Source organism: Phalacrocorax aristotelis, chromosome 20 (genome assembly GCF_949628215.1).
Source record: "Phalacrocorax aristotelis chromosome 20, bGulAri2.1, whole genome shotgun sequence".
In the NCBI taxonomy this organism is placed as follows: Eukaryota; Metazoa; Chordata; class Aves; order Suliformes; family Phalacrocoracidae; genus Phalacrocorax; species Phalacrocorax aristotelis.
The window spans coordinates 7,757,588-7,777,803 of NC_134295.1; the positions used below are offsets into that span (position 1 = coordinate 7,757,588).

A 20,216-nucleotide genomic window follows, 5' to 3' on the forward strand; every position below is an offset into this window, starting at 1 on the left:
GCATGCCCCAGCTCACTGCAGAAGGCAACCCGCAGCGACCTGCTCTTCTGTGCAACGTGTTCGTTTCCCAGAATTAATTAAAGATCAAAGCAAAATTCTCCATGTTTCTTTACTAATCTGTGATCCTGCCTGGCCAGGTGTAAGCATAAAGATTCAGAAAGTATAGTGGCTCCTTAACGAAGGCCTAGCCAAGAAGAGCTGCGGAAGAATGCTGCTGTTTCTTGTCATTAAAATTCAGCACATTGGCTTACTTTAATGGGTCTTGGCCATTAACATGCGGATGGCCTAGTCTAGCTGCCTTTATACTGTGCCCATGCACATCCTTGCAGTATTCCAGGCACAACCTGCTTTTTAAAGCATGAACTGTTTGTCACGCTTTGGCCCGTATAGTTTCTTCTGAATTAGGGTGACCAAAGCGGGAAGGACGGTTCCCCAGCGCTGCTCGCAGCAGGGTGTGGGGGGAGGCAGCCCCGTCCTGCAGCCAGAGGCTCTGACGTGCCAGCGCTCCCGCGCCGTGCTGGCACGGTGCCCAGGGAGAGCATCGGGCCCTGAGCTCTGGTGGCGCTGCCGGGGAGCCTGGCCAGCCCTGCCCCGCCTGCATACGTAACTCCGAACCCCTCCTTCAAAGACAGCTTTTTGAGTTCATTGATGAAGTTAAATTCTTCGCCAAGCCAGGGTGACCATTCCTTAGATCAATCACCCCTCATTTCTATTCCTTTATCCTCACTCTTCTTTAAAAGTGTGTTTTTACAGGCCGGCTGTGGTTTTAAAGGTCTTTTTAAGACTCTCGGTTTCTTTCCATTTTTGAGGCAATAATGAATTATGAATGCTCTTAGCACCCTTCTCTGCAGTGTTGGCTAACTTCTGAAATTAATTATCCTTTAAAGAGAAGAAATTAATGTAATTTGATTCTGATGCATTGGTGGTGTTACCTTGCACAGGGTTTCAGAGGTTAATAAAACTCGACTACATTAACGTGGGTACATGAAGGACAAGAAAGATATTTCAGCTGTAAAAAATACAGGTCAGGGAGGGCACTTTGCAACATCTGTCCAGCTGTAGGTTTCATTTGTTCTCCTTCTGTCCCTGACGGCTGGCTGGGCCAGCCTCAAGGGCCCTGTGGAGCTGTGATGGGTGAGGTGCGGAAATTGGGAAGATGCTTTAGGGAATGTAAGATTTTTCTGTAGGGCTTTAATATAAGATACGCCTGTCTGTTGTGCCTAATATATGCTTCGTTCTAGGGTGCCTGAGCTAAAATTGCGTACAGTCTCTGACGCTGTAAAATCAATATCATTTTGTAACTGGGACTTCAATTAGCAATGGGAGAGGGGAAATTAGCCATGATGGGAATCTAGGTAAGCTAAACTGACAGGGGTCAAAGTCTTGACAAGGATGCTAGACTGAAACAGCCTGTTTATAAGGAGAAGCAGTGGTGGCTTAGGAGGCTTTTTGTCTTTGGTTCTTTGTTCTCACTCCTGTTGGCCTGGCAGTGCTGCATCTCTGCCTGGATGGTAGAAAGCCTTTGCCTGGTCTCACCTTGAAGAAGGTCATTGTAGCTCCATCCTTCACTGCTCCATACTCTATTTTTGTCTGCTTTGCCAAGTCATCCGCCGAGTCGATGGGGGATTCCATCCTCTCCACCGTCAGGAAGGCGGCAAGGTTGGCCGTGTAGGACGAGATGATAATGAGGGTGAAGAACCACCATATGCCACCAATGATCCGTGTAGACAGTGCTTTGGGCATCAGCTCAGAGCCTGGAGCACGAGACGGGGAAGGAGAAGGAGGGAAGTGGAAACAGAGAGAGAAAGGACCTGTTTTACATACACATACGTACATTATACACACACACACGCGTATATATATGAAGGATTAGGTTTCACTATCAAAACTGTAACAGCTAGGCAATTAAAGCCAACTGGTTTTGAGGAAAATTATCCAGCCGTCTTGCATGCAAGGAAATCAGTGGGGTTTTCGTAGCATGTGTAGAAAAACCCTCTCCCTTTATTGCTGACCTTGGGTACAGCGCACGATTTAAAGGGAACGTTCAAACTGAAGTAATTAACTAGGCTGCTTTTATGAGATTTAAATAGCAAGCCGTTTATGAACTTTTATGAGTGTTTTGTTCGCCATTTAAAAAGTGCTTTGGTTTTATACAGATTACTTTTCAAAGGACTCACTCTGGGGAGTGTGTTCAAATACACAAGGTTTAAAAAAAGATATCAAACAGCAAGAGAAAGGAACTATCAGGGTCCAGTACTTTGAATACTGGTTAGAAGTAGGGAAGCAGGAAATATTACAGCATAAAAGGTATAACAGGTCTGGAATGACTTTTACTGAGCAGACATGAAGGAGTAAATGGGTTGTGCTATTTTTGTAATCGCCCAAGACACCTCTTAAAGCCAGGAAAGAGCTTTGGGTTTGAAACAACTGCACTCACAGGATATATCCAACCTGGAATTTGCAACAAAGATTGGGCTTTGCAAAGCAATTTTAAGCAGTGTGACATCAAAGCCTAGCATGGAGTGTAGCTTTTCTCCTATCTGACTGCAGCGACGAGGCACCAGGAAGCAGAGGAGCCTTGGATATCGAGGGCTGCTTTGGCTCTTCTCAAGATCCTGCTTCTTTCCCTTTCCATCTCTTGCCCTTTGATGCATTGGACGGTGTGACATCAGTCTAGCTTTGAAATATTTTTCTTCTTAGATGCAGAATAGAGTTAAAAAGAATACAGCTTTTTTCATTTATCGCTATCTGATAAGAGGATGATTCATCCTGCTAAACCCTCTTGCTGGGAACTGTCACTGTCCATCAGGGCAGCCGAGATCTGGGAAGAATCTCTATTACACGCTGCAGCGGGAGCAGCACGGAGCAGTAGCACTGTGCATGCCACCAGGCTGATGCTGTGGTTCTTTTGCTCTCTGGGTATAACTGCTGATAATGGTAAATTAAAGTGTGACAAATGTTTGACATTTTCCACTTATTTCTATTCCTGGATTTTCTGCAATTAGATCACAGCTGAATTTTGTTCCTTATTCAGAGCTGCTCACAAGCTCCCCCTCTGCTGTCTCCTGAACAGATTTACTCTATTCATTCCATCTATATATATTCCATTTGCTCTGTTCCATCCACATGTATGAACGTAATCCCATCCATATCCCGTTTCTAAGGTCCCCGTAGTTGTGGTATCTTACACTAGTAACACCGAAAGCATTCGGTCTCGCACGCGGTGGCTGCCGGGCAGAGCGGCCTGCAGAGCTCCTCGCCATCCTCTGTGACCCGGCAGCCTTTGCCCTGTGCTAGAGGGACTTTCAGGCCATTTCACAATGTGCAGAATGACCGCATGAGGATAAAAATGGAGACAGACTGGGGGGCAAGATGCCCTGTCTTCTGTAAAAGTTGGTTTAAAACAGAGCAAGCCAGGGCAGAGATCCTGAAATTAAACAAATTGCTTGAATTAACAGAAGTAGGAATTTACAGGATCTGTGGGATGCTGCTGAGTTTGGGAATAAAACAGCTGGGGGAGCCGAAGGCAGCGCTCCTCCTCGGGGCACAGTGGATGGGTGCTCCTCTGTGCACGCCAGCAGCAGGACACGTGTGAGCACGCCGCCGCTCCACCATCTAGCTGTGCACTTCCAGATGGCACCCTGGGGAGCTGCTCCTTCTGACACCTGCCAGAGCACGCACACTTCATTAATAGCAATTACTGTTACGCAGCGGCACACGTGTGCCGGCAGCCAGCTGCAGCTCGCGGGGCTCTGCCTCATGGCGCGAGCGACGGCGCTGTCCCCGGAGCTGCGGGGTGACCTGTGGGATGGGGGCTTTGACCCGCAGAAGGTGGAAAGTACAGATAGAAGCGGGTGTCAGAAAGGAAAAAGAGACTGAGAAGCTCTGGCCTGCTCTGACGCAGAAGAGATCGGATGGTTTTCTTGGCCCCAGACAGGGCCTGGCCCTGGCACACGGCCCCCTCTGTTTCTCCATCTCTGCTGTGCAGGCGAAGCGGCACGGCCCAGTGCCCGCCCGCGTGGAGATGAAGTTCAGAGTGAGTGAATAACAGCAAACGCAGGCGCCAAGAGCTCCTGAGCTGCCGATCGCAGCCGGTTGCCCCAATGAGGTTACTGTCCCACCAGCCCTTTGCTGGCCGTGCGCGCAGCTCCGGGGCAGTGGCTCCCTCGCGCGCTGCGGTGCCGTACGCGCCCAGCACGGCGGGTCCCAGGAGGTGCCGGGGGAGAGCTGCCTCCCCTCGCCCGCACCTCACCACCTTTCAGCGGGGAGCTCGGAGCCGGTGCGGACGAGCGCTTCTGTGCCTGTTCAGATATTTTATCTGTTGCGAACAAAATACATTTTAAATTTAAAAAGCCATGGCAAAAGGCCCGTGCCGGAGAACGGGCGGGAAGGTGTGTGGATGGGAAGGTGCTGCCGTACCTTGCTGCATCAGCGCTCCCATCCCAAACCAGAAGCTGTTCAATAGGGTGAAGTTATTCTCCACGATGTCTGATCCAGGGTTGCAGGGGTGAGCATCGTACCACTCATACGGGCTGAACCTACAGCGGCACATGGAAAGCGAGAGCTTGTTAGTTGGGATGTGGCATGACGGACCCTAAAGGAACAGGAGAAAAAGAGCCGTAATACACTTCATGGTGCTGTGCAGGCCCTGCTGCCTCCTTCGGTTGTGCAGCTTATTAAAGAAAAAGACAAATTCAGCCAAGATTCTCAGAAGTGACCAGCATGGCTGTAAGCCCCGCGCCCTGTTGCAGAGAGCAAGGAAACCTGGGAAGCCAGGTCCGTCTGAGGTGTCTCAGGTTGCTTCCCCAAAGCCTTCAGCCACTTCAGATCATCTCTGCCACGCTACATCACACGAAAGCGGCTGGAGCTCGCCACTGCGGGATGGGATGCGGAGCAGACGTGCGACCTCTAGCCTGAGTATGGAACAGTTCCAAAACCTGGGGAAAAATGGCATTTCTAGATCGACTGAGGGGAGACGCTGCAGTGGTTCTGCAGCGGTAGCTGGGACAAACCGTGGTATTTCAGGGGACTCTCCTGCTAGTGCGTGCGGGAATGGGGGTGGGATTTAGCTAGGGGAGAAGCAGAACTTTCCACCATCGGGCCAAGCAGGAATCCTTCAGAGTCAGGGCGGTAGAACAACAGTGGAAATTGGTGCAGGTTTGCCGTGGGATGCTGCGATGCTCAGCCCTGTTGCATGTGGTGGGAGAACACTTACTCCCTGTGGGGGCATGTTTCCATGGGCAGCCCTGGATACTTGGGCAAAACTGAGGGAATTTTCCGTGATTCTCTCTCTACAAATCCTGCCTGGGTCTGGTAGACAAGCGCCACTGTGAGCGTAGCTCTTTTAGCTGGGATCTGGGGAGGATGCTCAACAGGAGAGATGCTAATATTTTTAGAGCTGTTTATTTACATTTTCTGAGAGTCCTAAATTTTGCTGAGATTAAATTAAAAACATAATTGGTATAATTGCTTTTGAACCAAGCATTAATTATCATCTCTGCTTCCTTCTGAAATCCCTGTAGCTTCACAACAGCCCTTTCTCAAAGCCCAGCCCACAGTTTGTATTAGGAGATATGTAATTCTCTGCCAGACGTGCTGCTACCCAAGGAGATGTCTTGTTGCTTAATTTCAGACAGTTGGATGTACTTGGAGAAAAGAATCACAGCTCTCTCCCAGGTGCCCTTTGGCACAACCCCCCCCCCCCCCCGCCCAGCAAGCAGCTGCCCCCACTTCTGCTCCGCACAGTCACGCTGGGAGGGTCCCCTCGGAGCCCGATGTGGGGATGTTCGTGAACACGGAGCCACGGTCCCTGGGCACATGAACTGAGCGGGGCGAGGCAGAGGAGGGTGTCCGCGGGAAAGACCCTGTGATGGGGGATAGACTAGGTGTCACGCACGGGACTTGTGGTTTTAGAGAAGTTCATTCTAGGTGCATCTGTCCTACGTTTTGTTTCTGTTTTCCACATGCACGATACAGGGTAACGACCTCTCCTTTCCCCCCCTTTATCTCGCCTTCCTTCAGCGGGGACCGCTGTGCTCTGGGTTTGCAGAGTACGGAACCAGAGGCCTCGCCGGGGCTGCACCCTGCCAATCCTGCTCGTTCGTCCGGGTAATGGCTGGGCCGCTCTTACTGCCCACCTCCCTCTGCTTTTTTAAATAAGAGATAATCAGAAAGGAAAACAAGAATCAGGCTGAATTCAGACTTGGCTTTACATACTGCCTATTCCTTTAAACTTGCTGTAACTTTATGCCGGAGGTGTATAAAGGATGGCGCCTAAGCCCTTTCTGACAAATAAAGCCAGAGTTCAAGAATTAGATTAAAACTTTCTTGGGCTGCCAATGAAAGAATATGAAACGGAAAGGGAATTGGTAAGATCAAATGAGCCTGACAAGATGACACACTGAAGAACTTCAAGGTCTCCGAGTGAAAACCTACTGGTGCTGCTCAAATTACAGAGAAATATTCAGAAAACTGCAAAGCAGCGACAATCTTCAGTGCTTGAAAAGTGCGTGGGACCATTAGTGGACACAGAGGGGTAATGAAGGAAGAAGCGAGCGGAGCTTCTTGACCCCATACAGCTGGAGCCGTAATAAATGGGGGCTGCTCAGGATTCGCCGTGGGCTGGCTTCCCCCTTCCTCAGGCGCAGAGCGGCGTCTGAGAGATATTTCATCAAAAACTATCATTATTTTCTTGTCTCATCTTGGCCTTTTTGGCAGGGAAACGGGAGCATTTCAAAGAAGGTTTAAATATCTAACAGAAAATACTTTTGAGTCTAAATTGCATCTCCAGAGACATTTCATATGGATGACCCAGTCCTTGTTGCAATTAAGATGAGTATTAAGCCCACCCGCCCCGTGGTGCATCCGCAGGTGATTAGCTGTAAGTTGAAGGCCTCGGGAGTCGGAGGACCGGTGACAATTCGAATCAGCCGGCCGCGCAGCCCACTTGCAACCTCGCACCAGAGCCGCCAGACAAATTACCTCCACGAAGCCTTATAAATTGCTGGTGTTTATGGCTCTTTGGGGGCTGGGGTGGGTAGGAGCAGAGGCTCCATCAATAACAAAGAAAGACTGATTAAAAGGGGAGATGGATCAAATACATCCTTTGCCTGCCTCTAAATAGTCCCTAAGTTGGTTTAAGTGGCATTGACCTATGATTATAGCGTCAGCAGAGGACTCTGGTCCCTAGTTCAGGAGACTCATGTCTTTGAATTAAGGCTTTGCTATTTTGACTGTGGTTTTCTGCTGAGAATTGGATTTTAGAGGCCTTGCTGGGGTCAGAAGCAGATATTGTTTCCATTACTTCTGAATGCAGTAAATATTTTCCCTGTGAAATCTCTTGCTCTTCATGTCTGTATGTTAAAAGATCATTCCTGCAGAACCTTAATTACACCGAATACTTGGTGCTCTTTAACAGAACAGGAAGATGGAAGACATGTAAGGGGCAAAACATGTGAAAAAGAAACTGTAACTGCAGTATTTTATAGATTCAGTTAACCAAAAAATAGCCTGATAGGGAAAAACGGTTGTGTTACATCATAACTGCCATGATGTAGAGAGATTATGAGGCTCTTTTCAGGTCATTTCAGAACACCAGCAGAGACTAAACCACAGTTCTTCAGGTTTTCGTCCCTCAGCACCAGCCACAAAGCCCAGCACAGCAAGTGGTTCAGACCCTCCTGTGTTCACCGCGCCAGGGCAGTCCCCGGAGGGGTGCCGAAAGGGCGGCGGGGGGTTATCGGGCTGTGCCCCGCTCGGGGTGCCCGGGTGCCCGGCTGGGGGGCCGGGCAGGCGCTGCTGACAGCAGGGAGGGTTGCCCTGGGTGCAGCCCGCGGGTCTCTGGACAGAGCATCTAGGGTTACCTCTCCGTAAAAAGTGGCTTCTAAGCTGTTTCCACATCGAGGCCTGACCTAGCATTTCTTCAACCTTTCCTCAGTATTTACTGCAACGAATTTCACGCGTGGCTACAATTTGCACATTTAGCATGCTTTGAAACCGGGATCTGGACAATTTGGGCTGGATTTGGCCATTATATGAGTCAGGAAAAATAAACTCATAAATGTAAAATTGTATTTGAATTGTCATTCTGAGCTGCACAAGCAGTCTAATACTTTATGGCATCAGAACCCAAAGACGTTATGGCAGCAGAGCCCATCTAGCTATGTTCTGCATGGCTAACGGAGTCATAAAGTGAAGGAGTTCTATCAGTCCTCGCAATATTTTTCGTAATTACCTCGGGTTCATTTTCCCAGATGAGTATCTTTTCCTCCTGAGAGCACCTGGTTCCTCTCTGACACAAAGCAAAACGGCCGAGGACCTCATCCTGCCCCACTGGGGTCCCTGACGGTCTTCCCAGGGGCTTGGGCTGGGGCAGGACAAAGCCGGCAGCAGGGTTTTGCCCAGCGCCCTGCACTTTGCGCGGACCCGGCCGCTTGCCCAGCAGCGCCCACCCGGCGGGGGGCTGCAGGGCAGAGGTGGCGGCAAGGCCGTTTCTGTGCGTTACACCACCCGCTTGCGGGACGGATCTCTTAGGTTGTTTTCACGAGTGGCTGTTTGTACTGCGATGCTGTGAGAGCCCGGCCTGTGCTCCCAGCCGCCCCGAGCAAACAGCCCGCAAAGCCGTGCGTACTCAGACAGCTCTGGGGGACCTCAGGGAAGTGCCTGCAAACCTGCCGTAGCTGCGTTTGATTGCCGGGCATTGCAAAGGCTAGGGGGGAGAACGACTGCCGTTCAAATCTGGAACATGGAAGGCTTCCTGTGTCCTCTAAGAGTGAAGAGCAACCTCCCCAGCTCTGCTCCTCTGCAGAGGAGGGATCGGGCGAGGCACCTGCTTCGCCACCCCACGTGGTTTGGAGCACTAATACTGTCTGCTAAGCCGAGTTTACTTTGACAACTGCTGTTATGTGTAATTAGGATATTACATAGTAAACCCAGGAAATCGTCTCTAAATGCCTCTGTGGACCTGAGGGATGTTGAAAATTGCAGATTTGTTATAACATGAGGGTTAATGGATTCTGGTCTGCTGCTGGTTCCATATTTAATCTTTACTTTCGCTATCAGATTGATGTCAGTGGATTAGGGAGAAGCTGGTCTCTGAATGATACTTAGAGAAAAACACAGCACCACAGCCCTTGGAGGGAGAGGGTCCACACAGAGCCCCCCTCCAGGGTGTGGGGTCAGCAGGGAGGTTTCTGAAGGCACCACTGGCATAACTTCAACTGGAAGAAATGAGGAATGAGCCCCTGGCTGCAGGTTGTGCGTAGGGACCTTCCCCAGGCACGGCATTTATGCAAAATACTTGAGCATCCAGCAAGGGCTGCGCGTGGCCGGGGAGGGCGGCTGCCTGGCAGGAGGGAGGCAAGTGCCTTGGTTTGGTTTTAAAAGGCAAAATCACATATTGAAAGCAGCCCTGGACTGTGCGCCTCATCAGAGACTCTGTGAAATTAATAACACATGCAAATATATGCAAATTTTGCCCCTTTAAAATATAGAGGTTTTAAACATGCTAATTAAATGCATATTAATTTTGTAAGCAGACACATTGTCTGATCTGTAGCAACGGGTTCTCCATTCTTTTGATAGAGGGAAGGGTTTGTGGGAGCTTTGCTGGTGGAGGGTTCAGAGACAGGAGCTGAAAATGTTGCGGGCCACGGGAGCTCTGGGTCCGGGGCACAGTGGAGAGGCTGGGCTTCTCCCTGGAGAAGGTGGGTGGGCACGAATGGTGAATGATACGGAGCAGCAAAATTACCCGTCAGTGTACAGGGAGGTGCTAATGAAATGGAAAGGCAACAAAATTTCCAAAATCATAAAAGAAAGCGTATTTTAAAGTTGTTTTCTATTGAAGTCTACTAAATCTGTGGAACCACCTGCCCTGATATAGCAAAAGAGGCTTACGGATTTATGTTAATAAAGCAAATAAACACAAGCACATTTAGTATGGTAAAGCAGTACAAAGGGTATAACACAGGCTGGAGCTAGAGGTGAAGGAAACAAGCTTCCCCTGTGGATAGCTCATCTTTAATTTTCACCACGGGGTTTGCATCGCCTCTACAAGCACTCTCAGATGCAGGTCCGAAAGGGAGCAGAGCACGGGAGCCTGGCAGTCATGAGCAACCCCGCGCCGAGACCCGCCTGCCTTTGGGTAATGGACCAAGAGTAATTTCATTACTGACCCGGGTGTCACGCTGCGGCTGCCGCCGGGCGGTTGGACGCCTGCGACACGCCAGGCAGCACCAGGGATCTGAGCGTGGGGAGGGCGCCTTGTCGCATGGCAGCAGATGATGGCAGTCGGGGGGTGGCACTGGCATCCCCTTACCTGGCTATGACAAACAGCACGCAGCTGACCCCCAGGTAGGCGAGGAGGATGTACATCCAAATGTCAGGAGACAGGGGGTTGAGGAAGGAGAACACGCTGGGGTTGGTCCCGTTGGGCTTCCGGTACAAGATGCTGACCCCCAGGGTCATAAAGGGCTTGGAGAAGTCTATCGCTTTCTCCCGAACGTGGGTGATGGTGAGAGGAGCAACGGCCAGGTCAGCTTTCTGCGTGCAACACAGAGGGAGAGAGAAAGAAGGCATTAGAAACTGAGCATTTCCATCCCCTTAGAAGCAACCATAGCAGTCACACTGCAGCTTTGGGCCGAAAACCCCCAAAGCGCAGCCCTGGGGTTCCCCCCTCCCTTTGCACAGGGGATACGTCTGCCCTGTGCCTCTGCCAGAGCCAGGCTGGACCTCGTGCCACCGTCCCTGGTGCAGGCAGGGCCCTCTGTGCCTGGCACGGGCTGGACTCCACGCACCTGCCTCCCTTCAGACCTGCAGTCTTGCTGTGCAGGCAAACACAAAGCTGTGGCCAGGCCTGCACTGCGTTGCACACACACGGCATTTGGGCAGCTTTCTGGGAGCTCTGCTCCGAAGCCCTCCAGGGAAGGGGCCGAGCCGAGGACTGCTCTGTGGGCATTAGGCACGAGAACACCTGAGACAGGACAGGCGGAACGTGGAACTGCTATAACATGCTCCAGTTACTACAGATACTTCTCATCACCTAAACAAATCCCCAGCACAGATGCAGGGTCTGCAAAACATGCTGGGTGAGATTCTGGAGGTGGTGGTGTGGACGTGTTTACCATCTTGAAGAGAGTTGTTCCTCATTTAAATCGGTGAGCTGGAGAATGAAATGAGGTCTACTGTTTGCTAGTTATACTGTATGGCTTTCATTGTATGGATTTTTGGCTGATGTTAGCTACCGAAATGCAGCATGGACAACAGAGGGATGTTACAGTCCCCACAGCTTTTGCCCAGGTGCAACGAGCTCATTTTGATCGGCTTTTCTAAGATGGTCAGAACAAATCTGTCTTAAAGGGGTATAAAACATGTGCGATCCTCGCTGTGCTTGCTTCTTGCTGCAGAACTCTTTACGGCAGAGTTTGCTATGCGCAAACCCCACCGTTTGCAGAGATGATTTGTTTTTGTTGGCCTTCCTTTTGATGTTGCTGCGAGACGAGAAAGTTGCAGAGGGAGGCCACTCCAGAATGAAGTCGCAGGAAGTAATATTGTAATAGCATGAGGGAAAAGGTTCAATTTCTTTCCCCACAGTCAACTTCATGATACAACTTGAAAGGCTCATTCTAAGGAAGCCGTGGGCAGGGCAGGAGCTCTGCTGCCTGGGAATGCTCTTGGGAAATGCTTCTGCTCATTCATGGTGGATGTACAGCTCGTCATGCCCGAACTGTCTGAGCTCACGAGGAATTTAAGCTGAGCATATTATTCATCTTGACTTCCTGTATGAATTGTGTTTGTTTCTATTATTTCTGTTATTTAACAATTTCTATGCTAGATTCAGTGAGCAACCACATACAACCTCTTTCTGTCGCTTAAGAGCTGCGTTCATCTCCTCTCGCTAATTCATCCAGGTTCTTAAAAAAGCCTTCAGTAAATACATCCAAGGCTACCTCAATATCAGCTGCCTTGTTTGGGGCTTGCAAATCGCTCTTTGGTATCATTGGCTTCAGCGGAAATGCAGGCACATAAATTAAGTTGAGCAGCAGCTCCCCCCGCGCCAGGTGCCTAGCATACCCGCGCAAGATTTATTTAACATCTGGTTCTGAAAATTAAAATTCTGAATTAACCATGAGTGATAATTTCCTAGAGATAGAGTGCGTTTGTCATTACTTGCAAACTTTAAATCAATATTAGCTGTCTTGCTAGGACATGCTTTACTCCAACAGAAACCATGGCTCCGCTGTAGAAGCTGGTGAAGGTCTCTGGCCTGTGTTGTGGGGGAAGGTCAGGCTAATGATCTCGTTTGACCTTGCAAATCTGCGACGGAAATCAGTGGAATACTTTTAAACACAGATATCTGGGCCTTTTTCTATAAGAAGTGTTTCTACATGAGCTTTCATCCGTTACATGCCTATGTGTGTGTGTACAAAAGGCTCTTCCTCTCCAAAGAATCTAGCTTTAGAGGTCCTGAACTGAGGTGTTTCAGGAATTCACTAACAAGGGCAGAAATCTGAGGCTTTTTCTAGCATGGTTCTTTAGCCGAGCTCTGGTTGGTTCCCTTTCCTTGTCACTTTCTAAATGGGGATATATTTTCACATCAGCTTGGTACAGAAGGTGTCCGTTTCAGTCACTGGTGTTTGTAAAGACTTAGACAAAATGGAAACAGCATGTTCCCCATGAGCCCCTTTGTGCCAGCTGTGGCTGTGGTGGCATTGATGGGACCTGAAGGACGGTGGTTTTTAGAAGCGGACGGGCAGTGCTGGCTGCCCAGCTTGAGGTGGTGAAGTCCTGCACCTCAGGAGCAGAGTCTGCACCCTTGGGACCGTCCTGGTGGAGGGTGCCCGTCAGGTTTGTGTTGCTCTCCCCACATTACAGCGCACTGGAGGATTTTGGCATCAGCCTCCAAAGGCAGAAATGGCAAAAGAAACGCAGCGTTTCAGCTCCTCCATCACTTCTGCATGGGTGTCCTGGCTCGAGAGGGGAAAGCGAAGGAGATAGTGAACGATTTGGCTATGGATTTTTCTGAAGGAGGAAACTAATGAGCAGCTCTGTGGTCAGTGCTCACTAGCGACGGCCTGTCTCAAAGATCCTAAGCCAAATTTGTCAAAATGATATAGCCAGCTAAATAACCGCTAGCAGTTTATGCTTTACCACAGAAAATGCAGAGAGAGGAATCTGCATGGATGCCCAAGGATCAAAATGCTTTTAGTACAGAAATAAAATTTTACTGTGTCATTTCAGCAGCTCCTGTGATTTGATCACAGCCCTGTGTCCTTGGCGGTAAATGTCACCCACAGGCAGGACGGAGCGTGTACTGGGCAGCCCAGTCTGGTGTGGTGTCCTGCGCTATTAAAGGCAGTACGGGCTGCACTTCGATATCCTTTTTATCAATGCAGATTTTTCTGAAGGTGGCCTCTAATTAAGGGTTTGCTGACTGAGAGGATCTAAATCAAAACCCACCAAGGGCGAAGCTTTCATTTGTCGTGCTCTGACATTAGAAACTGGGAAGTCAATTATCAGGCCCTGACTGCTTCCTTCCCTCAGCCCTAACTTTTATGCTGCTGCACAGTAAGATGGGTTTTATTAAAAATGAGGAATTATAACAAGTGCCAGTGGCTTAAAGGCCCTTATCCAGCAAAACCACTTAAGCACATGCTTCTGTTTTACTGGGGCTTGCACGCCTTCCAAGTCTTATGTATGTCCTTAAGTGTTCTGCTGAATTGAGGCCAAAAAGATGAATTTTGCCAAGGCAGCTACACACCAAATGCAGGCACTTCTCTAACGCACCTTGCAGGGTTTGGATCTCCTTATTCACCCAGTGTTACAGCATTTTCACTTGGTGGAACTGATGCGAGTTCCCTGGGTGTTCAGTGGATGGAGGATTGTATTCTGTGCAGAGATATTTGGCTTTTATCAGAAAATGCTGAGTCTTATCTTCAAGTTCTCGGTTATCGTGGGAATGAGGCTGGAGGGTCAGAACAGCCCTTGCACAGCCACGGTCACTGTGGAAATCCAACGTCCACCAGAGGAAAGCGGTGTGTGACGGCCAGTCACAGCAGAGCCCGCAAACAGCATAAGCACAAAGATAAATATTTATTCAAGAAAATAAGGTGGCTCTGGGCTTATTTTGCCAATCTGAGTTAGGTATTTACATAAACTAATTATGTGTGCGTTGCCTGAGAGACAGGTAAATAGTGCATATTTTACTTATTTAATTGTTATTCAGGTCTGTCTGGCAGCATTGACACTTTCATCCCTCGGTGTCTTGCCACCACCAGCGCTGGGGCTGCAGTGCTCTTCTGCTCTCTGCTCCCACCACCCCGCTTCAGGTCCCATCTCTCCTCCCCTGCCTGCTGTTCTGCGCTCCAGCACCCTCTCCCAGCACGGTCTGCGGCATGCTGGTCTCGCTGCTGCATCCTGCCCTGCAGTGGAGCCAGCAGCCGGGCACCCCTGGGCACAGGCATCCGGAGCGCTGCGGGGCGACCAGGCCTGGCACAGCCGAGGCGGCTGGTCTGTCTTGCAGCCTGTGGCTTGGAGACAGAGGGGCTGCTGCTTTAGCAGGCGACCGAGCGCTCTGCCGAGAGCCCTCTGCCCGCAGCCCTCCCCTTTTGCTGGCCGGCATGAGATGTGATGCTCGAGGGAGAGCGAGGTCCTGCCTGGCAGCACCCCAGATGCGCCTCCCCCCCGCCTGCTACCGCGTGCTCCGTGTGCGGGGGTCAGCGTTAATTGTCTGACTCCAGCTCTTACCGGCTGCTCTTACAATTTCAGTCCTAATTTAGACATAATATTTGTCAATGAACTTATTTAGTATCAGCGGTGAATTAAGAACAGGTGTTGGCAGGGCAAACCTAGCTGTAAGCTGAAGAAGAGAAATGGGGGCCGTGAAGTCCTGTTGGGCCTCTTGAAATCTTTTCTTTAGGGAAGTTCCTCAGAGACAAGACTGCCGTCAGTTGTACCTAAGAGATGTCAAAGGCTGTAGGATCCCCATGAGAATGGCTGTATTTTCAGAGACAAGCCCTATCCTATGAATTATTGGCAGGTGAGCAAGGCAGGAGAGGGAACGGCAGCTCCAGAGAGACCTGCAGAAGCAGGCAGAGAACTTGGGGCTCCCAACGTACACGTCGCGTATGCTCCCGTCACCTGGACCGCTGAATACGATGAATATGACGCCACCCAATTAACGATGCTGAGCACAAAAGGAGAAAGTGCAGCCAGCTGTTTTGGCTTATTTCTATCTCCTCCCTAACGCTGAGCTCCGGCAGTGTATGAGCAAGAGATGGAGGATGCTTCATCCAGTGAAATTGGATCTTTTCTGTTCCTGGCCTGGTGGCTTCCAAATGCATCCCCAGCTCACAGCACTTGAAATAAGCATCCACCGGTGCAGGAACATTAATGGGAATGTGGCAATGTGGTGCAGTATATATTTCTGCCAGAATTTACTGTCAATAAATGCCCATTTATTGTGAAAGTGTTAAATCAACTCTCATAAATCGTCCCTAAGGATAGATATTACATCTTCTCTCTAGTTACCATTGGCAGGGATTTCCATTAGAAACCCTATTATTTTTCATACCTTTTTTATTCCCACATGAAGTTTCAGATTGAATGGAAATTTGATATGCACTGCCTCAGCAGAAGACAAGTTTTATTTGTGATCAAGTTTGTGCAAAATGTCCAGAACAACTCATTTTGCTGGTTTTATGTGATTCTGCCCACAAACAATAGGGAAGATTTGCAGGCATTATTTTGCCAAACAACTAGAATTTACAAATCAGAATGGATGGGGCCACAATGCACAGTGTAGTTTTGCTTGTATCAATAATAATTTCTATGAATAAACATCAGTAACTGTTCACTACTGATGAAAGGAGGAGATGTTCCGGTTGCCAGGTTCCCTGTATATTATGGATGCAGGGCACAGGAGCTTCCCTGTGTCACCTGGGAGCCCCAAATCTCCCCAAATCCCAGCGTTGTGAGTTCATTCGTCTTTCACGGCCCGTCTGACTGAGGCTCCTCTGCCGAGTGCCCAGGGACAGCAACACTGGGTAACCAGCTGTGGTGAGGAAGGAGTCTAGTTCTCCAGGGAATGGCCTGAACTCCCCCAAAATGAATTTTTTTTGTGATGAAGGATGAGCAGCAGATGAAAGACAGCAGGGCAGGGCCTTCTTGCATCTAACCACATGAGGATGTCTTCTTCTGACCTGCTACTGGGGACCTGGAAGGCAGGGTCACGCTGTGAGCTGCTCTGACTGCTGTTGCTTTTCCTGTTTATGCTTAAGGCCAGACTAGAAACAAAGCAATTTTACAAAGCATCATAGCCTAAGGCATTACTGCCTATGGCCAGGCATGTCTGGATCAGAGAAGATGGGAAAGAGGATGACACGGAGCTCCGAAACAAGCCACGAGAGCTCACCACGTAAACACCCTCTGTCACGTGCTCTGTGACTTTCCCCTTTGCGGGGAAGCCTCCACCATCCCTGAAGCACCATGACTATGCGCCTGCCCGGCTGCCCTGCCCGGCACCTCCGCCCAGCTCCGCTCAGGCCATATTTCCCAGCCCCAGCACTCGGCTGTCCTGCACGAGGCGCTGCCCCGTGCTTTGCCCATCTCCTTTTCACCAAATTTCAGCCTCAGATCAGGCTCTTCCTGGTAGACAGCATCTTCTGCTCTCGTGGCTCTCAGCCCTTCTGAGTGATAACAGTCACCATTTTAGCCTCTTATTTAACCTCAGGAGCACCCTTCCCTATGCTCAGGGCATTCAGCCAAGCCTGCACATCAGCTCAGCCCAGCGGAGCTGGTGCATCGCCGCAGTCCTGGGCGGCTCAGTCTCAGATGCGCGTGAGTTAAGCAGGTCTTCAGCAACACGCAGTCTTTCTGCAGGGAGTTAGTCCTGGCCGGGGTGTTTGGACCTCACAAAATCCTGCCTGCTTTACGCTCCCACCTGAATGATCCCAATTCTTTTATGAGGATGAGACACTGAATATGGAGGAAAGCCAGCCTAGATATCAAACTCACAGTGTGGGTAGCCCTGTTTGCATCACTACAACTTTGTTTGAATGCTGTCTCCAACACTTCTCCTACTAGGTGCGAAATAAGTTTGAACTTTCCCATTGCAAAGTGCCAATCAGTTGTTCCTTTCCCCACACGATCTGAAGATGCTTTGCTGCTGAGGAAGGGCCCCATCTGGCTGCAGTTTCACTTTTTAATGCTTTACATAAACACTGCTATAAAAAGCAATGACATGCAGATAAAGAAAATAATGGCTTCGTATGGGGTTTGGGCAATGGTTATAAATCACTCCAAGTCGAGCGCCCAGCCACACCTGTTAGGAAGCAGAGTTGAAACTTGATGCTACGGCAACTCTTGCAAGAAGAGGGGATTTGGTCCTTTTCTGTTGCTGCATGTTAATTTGCTTTTCAAATAGTTAGGCAAGAAATACTTTAAGGCAGGTTGACCAGGAATTTAGTGTTACTTAATGAGGTTGTTCCCCATACCTTATCTGTCTGTCCCTCTTAGCTGGCCACATACAGCTGTGGGAATGGCTGAAGGCCTCCTGAGAGCCCTACAGCACCTTGCAGGGCATTGGAAGTGACGTGGTTTGGACTAAATGACAGTCTGGCTTCTATTTCCTGTATCTTATTTCCTGCTGTGGAGCAATTTCCTTCTTCAGAGCCCCACGCTACAGATGCTCTGTGGGGAGAGCCACAGGTTCTGCTCCGGGCAGCGGGTGCGGGACCGCAGGAAGCTGTGTCCCGGAGCGCGCTGCCGAGGCTCGCAGCCTGCGCTCTGCGTCTCTTCGTATCTGTGTCACACCCATCACTCGGAGTGGCAGAGCACCAGGCTTTTCCGCTGGGACGCCGAGTGTCGCTTGTCTAACTTAGCAAGGCTGCTGTGTAAGAGACTAGGAAATCTGTATTTTGAGCTGCATGGAGTTTTCTGGAAGCAAAAACACAAAGCCAGGTTTGCACAGCCTGTGGCAGATTCCCCTGTGAGACACAGCGTCCTGCTCCCCAGGGGCTTTCCTTGCATGCCCTTGCCGCAGTTCCCACTTCTCCAGCGCGAGCCATCTAAGGACTTCAGTGCTCTTCGTGAACTGATTAAGCATCGCTTTGTCTCTGTAAGGGACATAATCATTATCATCTGCATTTTACAGATGGAGGAAGTATTGCACAGAAGCAACTTGTCCAATGTCATTTGGGGCAGACAAGCCAAGTCTGGGAACACGACGTAGACCCCCGCGCCCCAGCTCCGCGGTCGCACCACCAGCAGCGCTCTGTTGTCTGGTCACAGGGAGGCTCGTTTACTGAAGTGACTCACCCAGCAAATACATTCTTCTCATGTGAACTGTAAGAACATCACCGCTGCTACATAGTGGGATTGTTTTTGTCTCTTTTCTGCTTAGGCAACGCTTTCAAAGTGGAGCCAGGAACATGAGAGGTGGTCCAAAGGCTGCACCACTTTAGCGGGATATTCAGGAGGAGAGAGCTGTTATAGCTCTAGGACGCTTATACTGCTGCCTGCGCTGCAGAGATCAGAGACTAATTTTGCCCTGATCTTTTCTTCCAGAGACCTTTTCTGGGAGGAAGAGATTCATAAAAACACCAGCTTTCCTCACCTCCCTAACCGGGCTTCTGGGATCATAGGATGTGCTGGAGGCAAAGCATCTAATTAGGAAACTGAGCAACTTCTGGCTGCGAGTCAAAGTTTCAGACTAGGTGACTTTTTGGGGGCTGCGAGAGTAAAGCTGCTATGACAGTTTCACTAGTGTTTAATGGGCTTTTAGAAGTGGCTGCAGAAGGAAAAGCACAGCTGCTCTGCTGCAGGGGGAGTGCCGCGTCTCAGGAGGTTTTAGAAAATAAGCTGCGTTTATAAAAAAATAATATATTAAACTGTCCCCTGCACACCTGCTCTTGCAGCCTGGATACATCATCTGGATTCAGCTGAGCTGTGTCTGGGACATGTCTGGGCTCCCTGAGCCACCTCGGTGTTGTGCCCCGGCCCATGTTTGTCAGGGGCCAAGCAGCGGTGTCCTCGGGGGATGAGAGCAGGCATGCACTGCTCCGGCCCGGGCTGCCGTGCTGCTGGCTCAGGAGAGCCGGTGTGCAGCTGGGCCTGGAGAAGCCTCTTCCCTCCGCCCTGTGTGCCCAGCCTGCAGCCCACAGCGGGCACAGCCCAGTGGGGAGCGTCTGTGGCTTACCCACGGAACGTGTTTCTGTACTGCGAGAATGTCCATTTTCAGAAACTCCAAATGACTATTTAGAAGAGTCATATAAAGAGATACTCTTTATCTGGGCAGAGCCCAGGCGGGGTTAGGAGCTCGCTGCGGGTATCCCGAGCCAGCGAGCACCGGGCACCCAGCCCAGCCCAGGCAGAAAGCCTTGGGCACAGCCGCCCCTCGGCAGCCGCCGGCCGCCAGTGCTGCAGACAGGCCTCACTCACGTGGTCGATGAGCTCCTTGATCATGCCGTTCCACTGCCCTTTCTCATCCTGCGCCCCGTATTTCCCATCTTCCACCAGCCGGATCTCGTAGGTGAAGCCCAGGATGATGGCCAGCTCCTTCAGGAGGTCGATGCAGTAACCCTCAAAGCGGTCGTTCCCGAACAGGGCTGTGTCGGACTTACGGAACATGACAAAGGGCTCCTCCTGCACACGGGAAAGCAAAAAGACCCCGTTAAGCATCAGCTGCGGTCCCAGCTCCCACCAGAAGCAGGGCTGCCCCTGCGGGTCAACCTGAGCCATGAGGTGCAGGCTCTCGGAGCAGAGTTGGCACTGTGACATGTTGGGAATAAATTAACTTTGCACAGCACATCAGCTAATTAGCAACCTTGTTTACCTCACAAAATTTAATTTTGTCTCTTCTGAGCAGCCAACTGTTTTCCATTTGGTAGGATTTCAGGGAGAAAAATAACCATTTCATGCTCTGAAAATGAAGAATGTTGAGAAACAATCAAAGTGGGGAGGACAAATTCAGCCCCAAGTCCCGCACAGCAGAAATGCGGCCGAACTGCGGCGCAGTAGCTGCCGTTCACTGCGGCAAGCAAGAGGCTGGTGGGTTAGAGGGAGCCGTGCGTGGCTGGTGGCCAGCCCAGGACATTCCCTGGTTTAGTTTGCCTTCCTTTTGACTGGCCCTAGCTGATGGGACACGGGGCCCTACTGCTGCCCAGAGACACCTTCTGCCACCCGCTCCACTTAGGCCTGTGTGGGAAGGTTGGAGTGTCTTT

General features: G+C 50.3%; 1 protein-coding gene across 5 annotated transcripts in view; it reads right to left on the reverse strand.

Moving 5' to 3' along the window:
- GRIK3 (glutamate ionotropic receptor kainate type subunit 3) overlaps window positions 1-20,216 on the reverse strand; it is a 124,013-nt gene that overhangs the window by 11,669 nt on the left and 92,128 nt on the right. For 3 of the 5 annotated variants that reach the window (XM_075114751.1, XM_075114753.1, XM_075114752.1), the window contains exons 10-13: window positions 19,435-19,638; window positions 10,316-10,539; window positions 4,420-4,538; window positions 1,537-1,754 (exon numbers count right to left, since the gene is read on the reverse strand). In XM_075114751.1, the coding sequence (XP_074970852.1) occupies window positions 1,537-1,754; window positions 4,420-4,538; window positions 10,316-10,539; window positions 19,435-19,638 (765 nt within the window). The other 2 variants (XM_075114754.1, XM_075114755.1) reach the window with 2 other exon arrangements.